General features: G+C 54.7%; 1 protein-coding gene across 3 annotated transcripts in view; it reads right to left on the reverse strand.

Annotated features, from left to right (window-relative positions):
- Window positions 1-5,012: 5,012 nt before the first annotated feature.
- The window catches only part of EYA2 (EYA transcriptional coactivator and phosphatase 2), a 164,538-nt gene continuing 162,721 nt past the window's right edge, over window positions 5,013-6,829 (reverse strand). For all 3 annotated transcript variants that reach the window (XM_045295312.1, XM_045295311.1, XM_004698039.4), the window contains one exon: window positions 5,013-5,697. In XM_045295312.1, the coding sequence (XP_045151247.1) occupies window positions 5,617-5,697 (81 nt within the window). In that variant the 3' untranslated portion in view covers window positions 5,013-5,616. The remainder of the gene's footprint in view (window positions 5,698-6,829) is intronic.

A 6,829-nucleotide genomic window follows, 5' to 3' on the forward strand; every position in this document is an offset into this window, starting at 1 on the left:
CCAAACTCTGAGCTTCAGCCTTCTGGGGCTGACTCTGAGGTGAGAAATTGTGCAAACACAAGACCTTGGGTTGGCAAAAATTATGAGGGCTCCCACTGTTCAAGATTGCTGCAGTTCAAGTTTTAAAGAGTTCATCTAATTGAAGGTTAGTCATTGTGCTAGTTTGGAACTGTGTTTCCTGGAATCCCCTTCCTCACACAGGCTGAGTTTGAGTGGATCACAAGGATTCCTAGGGGAAGGGGAGCGGCAGCCCCTCTGAGCAGATCATTGAGGTGCCATGGTGACAGATGGCTGCAGGGGCATCCCCAGGTTCCTGCAGGCCCCACCTTGCCTCTGCTGCCCTCTCTTTTGTCATTCCAGCTCCTGGACACTAGAGCCTGGCCGGACCTCCCGCCAGGCTGGTGGCTGCAGCCCCCCTTTCCTGACTTGCATGCCCCAAACGTTCAAGTTCTATCCCAAGTCCCAAGCCTGGGATTGAGGCACCGACTTCCTTCCCCATGGGATGTTTGTGGGCAGAGGTGGGGGTGGGTTTGTCTTGTGAGTCCTCAGAGCCCTGGGATGGGGTGAGGGTCACAGGGGCGAAGACCCCACCTCAGACATCCAGGGTTCACTAAGTACTCATGGGCCAAATAGCACAGTCCTCGCCCCAGGTCTCACCATATAAGAATAAACCCCGACATCGCTTTGAGCTGTTAACACCTGCTACCCCAGGGCTGTTAGGCAAGGTTAGAGCAGTCGCCTTCAAAGCTGGCCCAACAGTGGGAGGAAGCAGTCCGCAGCCCTGTGGCAGCTGACCTGCTGAGCGGGGGGTGGTGGTGGTGGGGCGGGGGTGCCGCCGACAGTGGTGCACCACGCAGGGCAGCTGCAAAGATGGCATCTGTGAAACAGCACCCATAATAAGGACAAACCACCCTGCCTGGATTTTGCGTCCTCTGCTAACAGCACAGCCGGCAACTTATTAACTGAACTTGTTAGCCTGAGCTCATGGTCGATGGTGCTGTAGTCTTACCAGCGAGATCCCCGAGGCTCGGGCCCAGCTGGGAGGAGAGCCTCCAGAGCCCTTTCAAGGGTTGCTTGGCTATTATTCTCCAAGCCTGACTTTGGCTGTTCGCTTGGCTGAGCCAGCTCTATGGGGTTGCACTGCCTTCTGGCGGTCACTGCGGAGCACTGCTTCGCCCGCTCTGGGTTAGGGTCACCCGGAGCTCAAAGCGCCCAGGTGGAATGGTGGAGGGCTTTTTGTAACTCAGTCCTCACACAAAACAACATGCGGCCACACAGATGCCTCTTCCAAACATTCCAAGTAAAAGAAGGACGCCGGGGACAGAGAATATTCTCTTGGATTCTGGGTGAATGTGATGCCCCAGAACCGGCCACCTGCCTTTGGGGTTGGATGGCAGATCTGTGGACGAGGCTGGGAAGGGGCCCTGGACAGTCCGCAGATGGCCTTAGTGCCAGTATCCCGAAGTGTACCCTGGAGATTGGCACCGTCGAATGCCTGAGATGATAGGCCGTCTTTGAAAAACGCTCGACGTTTGTGAAGGTGTCCCACGAACACTTGTTTTGACTGGATGCTTTCCATTCACATTTTAAAATGTGAATCGGCCTAATGTCAACTGTGGACTTTGCTAAAAATGTTTGATTTGGCCAGATCCAGCAGGCAGAAGGCTGCTGTGACAAGTACTGACTGTCCCACCGGCTGTGGGCAGAAAGCACCAGTCTGACCTGGGAGAAGTACAGACAGATCCTCCTTAGAAGTGAGGGTGACGAGACTTTTGTCTCACGTACTCTGGCCGTGTTAGCAAGAGAGACCAGTCCCTGAAGAAGGATGCCATGCTAAGTCAGTAGACGGTCTGTGACAAGGAGATGGGTTGACAGAGGGGCTGCGGCATTGAGGTCAAACACAGCCACCATGGGGAGGGGGCGCAGGGCCAGGCAGTGCTTCGTTCTGTTGTGCACAGAGTTACCATGAGTGGAAGCCCCCCCCCTCTAGCACTGCTCAGCAATGGGCGGATCCATAGAACTCCAAAGTCTGTGAGGGAACATAGCCCAAGCCTCTCCTTTTCAGAGGTGCCCTGCTCTGGTGATGCCCTCTGAGCAAGGCTACCTCCTGCCTCTGCCTCTGCCTCGCTCTCTGCGAGGAGCTGTGTGAATCTGTCTCTGCAGTCTTTTTACTACTATGTTTTTCATGAAAGTATGAAGAACAAAACCAACGTCCATTCGATCATGCTGAGTGAGGGTGGCACCCTATCCACACTCCTGGCCCTTCCCCTGAGTCTCTCATCTTTCCTTCTACAGCCCCGCCCCTTTTTACTGGTTCCATTTTTGTATTGTGAAAACCTACAGTGGACCCTTGAACCCCACGGGTTGGAACTGCCCAGGCTCACTGATAGCCAGATTTTCCCCCTCTGTTGCTAAGGGAGCGAGCAAGTGTGAGTACCCTCTTAGAATGCCAACCCAACCAAATAGAACCCCCTGCCACCCAGTCCAGCTCATAGGGAGCCTAAACAAGGGTTCTGAGGCTGGCAGTCTTTGCGGGAGCACACAGCCTCATCTTCTGGTGAAGCAGCTGGTGGGTTTGAACCGCCGACCTCATGGTTATCAGCCCAAGGGAACGAGGGCATTGTGTCTGATGAGCAGTTTGTCTTACCACCTCACTGGGAAAGTGAGATGCCTCCCACAGTGTTTCAAGCAAATACAATTTGTCTACCAGAGCAGCAATGGGAAATGAACCCCAAATAGGCACATAGGTGAGCTCGCATAGTTCAACCCTGTGCCATTCAGGGGTCACCTGTAAATTCCCAGCAGATTTTCGACTGGGCGGGAGGTTGGCGGCCCTAGCCCAAGGGCCAATGCACTGAAAGACGCACCTCAAGCAGCACAAGGCCGCATGACACGTGGGTCGGACAAGCCCTGTGGCCCCTGGGCAGATTCGGTGGTTGCCCTTGGAAGCACGGTCTCAGAACCTGCCCCAGGTGGCCAGCTTAGGGGCCCCAGATCCACTTTAACCTCCCTGCCGGGCCCCCTCCTTTCCTCTGACCACAGGCAGGTCTTTGGGACTTAGCTTGTAGCTGAAGGTGGGGCCTGGGGCGGAGCTGGGTGCGGAGGCCTGATTCTGGACCGGCCAGCCCTGAGATGCTGGGAAGTTTGATGCGACCCCTAGGACGGAGGAAGGACGGAGGAGCGTGTCATCACTGTGTCATCAGGACTCCACTCCTGATAAACCCAATGGCCTACTTTTGTGCCCGGCTCCCTCCCCAGGAGATGAAAGGTGCCAGGGAAGTGGCAGGCCCTCAGAGAACCGCTGCCCCTGGCTGCTGCAAATGGCGCATGTGCTTGGCTGCTAACTGCAAGGAGGGTTGAGACCACCCAGAGGTGCCTCGGAGGAAAGGCCTGGCATTCCCCTTCTGAGCACCAGCCACTGAAAGCCCAGAGCATAGCTCAGCCCGACACACAAGGGGCCCCAAGGGCTGGAACTGACCGATGGTAACTGGTTCTGGTCTTTTAAGGTCAGCTTATGCAATTACCTTTTAATTATGTAAACCAATGCGGCCCAGTGTTCTTTTTTAAGTCAGTTTGAAGCTGAGGAAAGCCTAAGGCAGCTGTGGGTCTTGACTTCTCCACCCCTGGACATAGCAGATTCTTCCAGCCCCTGGGCAGGGCTGGCTGGAGATTGCCTGCAGATCCCCGCTGTCTGCACACTGGCCAGAAAGGCCTGCAGTCAGCCTCGGAATTCAGAGCGGCCAGGGGCTTTTTGTGAGCTAACAGTCCCATTGCTCTACTTCTAAGTGTGGTCTGGAGAGCTGCCATTCTATGCCAGGGACCACCGAAGCCAGCCCACCCGTCTGTCCATTTGTCTTTCCTGATTATCCCACCACCCACCCAACCACAATCTAGCCATCCATTCATCTAACAGCATGGTTACCCATTCTTCTATCTGTTCATCCTCCAATCTTCCACCCATTTCCCTGCCAGCAATCTATTCATCCAAATGTTCACGCACCACCCAGTGACCATCTGTGATTCGTTATCCAGCCAGCCATCCAGTCTACACAAAACCACGCTGTCAGGCTTTGGGCTCGACCCTGGGCATCCAGAGATGGAACCATCAGTTTCCCCATGGAGGGGCTTCTAGCCTGGGGGTGGGGTGTCCATCTCACCCTTGGGATTGGCTTTCTATTCATCAGAGATTTTAACGCTTTGAAACTCCATCCCTACCGACAGGAGACTAGCCACATAGAAACCTTGGGCTCTGCCAACCTGGGCAGAGGGAGAGGCCTATGTCTCTTTAGCATCCAGAACAGATGGCTCTAAGCCCTGCTGGGTCCATTATGGGCAGCAATAGCACACCATGCCTGCAGAATGTCTTCTGATGTCCCTCCCTGCCCCCCTGCCCTTGATTGTTGGTTTATTTCCCACCCACCAGAAAATGAAATCTCAGTCCCCATTTTCCCTTCTTTTAGGTGCAGTTTGTTGATTTTCCTTTGGGGGACCAGCCATTCCCAACTTCCTATTCATCCAACCCTAAGCCAGGTCCATGGGAAATCCAGGGAGGTGGATGGGACACACTCCGGAGACTTGTATCAGAGTGGCTATAAAATGCAGGACATCTTCAGTAAAGAAGCTGGTGTGGTGGCTGCAACGATGGCCTCCAACACAGTGGCATCATGCGGACGGTGCTGGGCTGGGCAGCCAGGAGTCCGAACCGACTGGATGACACCCAAGGACAGCCACGGCCTGTGACAGACTGGCCTTTCTGAAAGGTGCTTCGTGTCAAACTTCACAACATGGGAGAGCCTGCCTGAGACTTCAGGCAGAGGTCATTTGATCACCTGGATACAGCTGTTCCTGAAGCAGCCAGCTCTTTAGTTCCTGGAGACAATTTTCTTTTCTTTTTTGGCCTGTGCCACCTAGAGTTGGAATGTCCATTCTTCTGCAACTGAAAGAGTCCCGAGAAAGGCCGGCAACACATGGAAGTGTCCAGAGCAGAAAGGAAGAGCCACGCTGGACGTGCCTTCCAAATGTAAACGAGGTTTTATTTAACGCCTTGGGCACTGGTCCTCCCAGCGCACCTCTCTGCCCAGCAAACAAGATGGCAGTGTAAGGCACGTGCACTGTCCACATGACGCAGGGCCAGGTCTCTGAAACAGAAATCAGCAAGCGTCCCCCCAACAGCCCCGAATCACCTCCCTCACTAATGCTCAAAGAATGATTGTCCCCCCCAAAAGCACACCTGGAGGAAGAGAGTGCCGCAGTGAGAACCCCCACATGCCTGCCAGCTTAAAGCGCCAAACCCAGCCAAGGACTAGGGAAGCCCACTGCACAGGCCGGGCGCAGGACCGGGCACCGCGAGAAGTCCATAAATTAAGAAGAAAAAGAAAACAAACACGCCTGCCCCCCTCGCCGCCAGCCCACCCTCACTCAGCAAGGCCTTGCTTTTGTTCTGTCAGCTTGTTGGTGAGTCTGGACCCCGAGCGCCCCCTCTCCCCAAAAGTCAAGTATTCCGAAGCCAGTATTGGCTCCTGGCCTCCCGGGAGCCTCGCTGGGGCAGAAAGAGCAGCTTCTGGGTTGCTGGGCGGGCGTCTGTCCGGGTGCGGGTGCGGGGCCTGGCTGGCGCTGCTATAAGTACTCCAGCTCCAGGGCGTGCCTCAAGGCCTCCAGGTCTGCGCGGCAGGAGACCCTCCAGAAAGGCATGTTGTGCTGTAACACAAGACCAGCGTGAGGTGACCCCTGCCCCTGCCGCCCACAGCTCTGTGTCCACGCCCAGGCCTTCTGGGGTGTCCACCCACACAGGCTGCCAGCCCATGAGATGCCCACCATTCCGGCAGGCCAGGATCGGGCAGGACTTTCTAGTCCAGTCGGGCTTGTCCACCACCAGCTCCCCTCCTCCTTGCATATGTGACTGATTAGTTAGGGACCCAAGTTCACTGCCTCCAGTCAATTCTGACTCCAACCAACCCTGTCCACCACGTGTCTGTCTGTCTACATCAGTGGTTCTCAGCCTTCCTCATGCCAAGACCTCATGTGGTGGTCACCCCCCACCATAACATTATTTTTGTTGCTACTTCACAACCATCATTTTGCTACTGTTATGAATCGTCATGTAAATATCTGATATACAGGATGTATTTTCATGGTTACAAATTGAAGATCACTAAAGCTGAGTGATGACTCACAAAAATATGAAATTCTATATTGTGAAAGATTTGTTTCTAATGACAAATAACTGAAATCTTGTCTTGAAGCATGGTGCTTCAAGCATGGGCAGACCTGCCTGGAGACGGATAGAGGAGCGGTGTCTCGGTTCCTAAACCATCAGAAATCTGTTTTCCGATGGTCTTAGGCGACCCCTGTGAAAGGGTCATTCGACCCCCAGGTTGAGAACTGTTGGTCAGGGTGTACTAGGGTGGCCGGTGTGTTGCTGTGCCTGCGGTATGCAGGGGTACAGCCATGCTTGCTGCCACTGAGGTCGTGGAGCACGTGCTGAGCGAGGAGTGCTGAGGTCCTCCGGCATGGATGACCTCTCCATGAGAAGACCCACATCCTCACAGCCAGACGTCACGCTACACGGAGGAAAGATTCGCGTAGTCAGAGATTCCTGTCTTGCTTGGAGCTGCATCGGGTCAGTCGGCTGCCCAGACCTCTTAGGAGTTTGGAAAAGCAGGGACCTTACTTTGAGGACTAAGGTGCGCCTGGCCCAAGCCAGGGTGGTTTCCACTGCCTCATGTGCACATGAGGGTTGGACACGGAGCCCCGAGGAAGGATCGATGCATTGAGTTGTGGCACTGGCAAAGAATACTGAAAGTACCCTGGACTGCCAAAAGACACACCC

This window comes from Echinops telfairi, unplaced genomic scaffold (genome assembly GCF_000313985.2).
Source record: "Echinops telfairi isolate 266 unplaced genomic scaffold, ASM31398v2 ScPeMD7_5592;HRSCAF=6446, whole genome shotgun sequence".
In the NCBI taxonomy this organism is placed as follows: domain Eukaryota; kingdom Metazoa; phylum Chordata; class Mammalia; order Afrosoricida; family Tenrecidae; genus Echinops; species Echinops telfairi.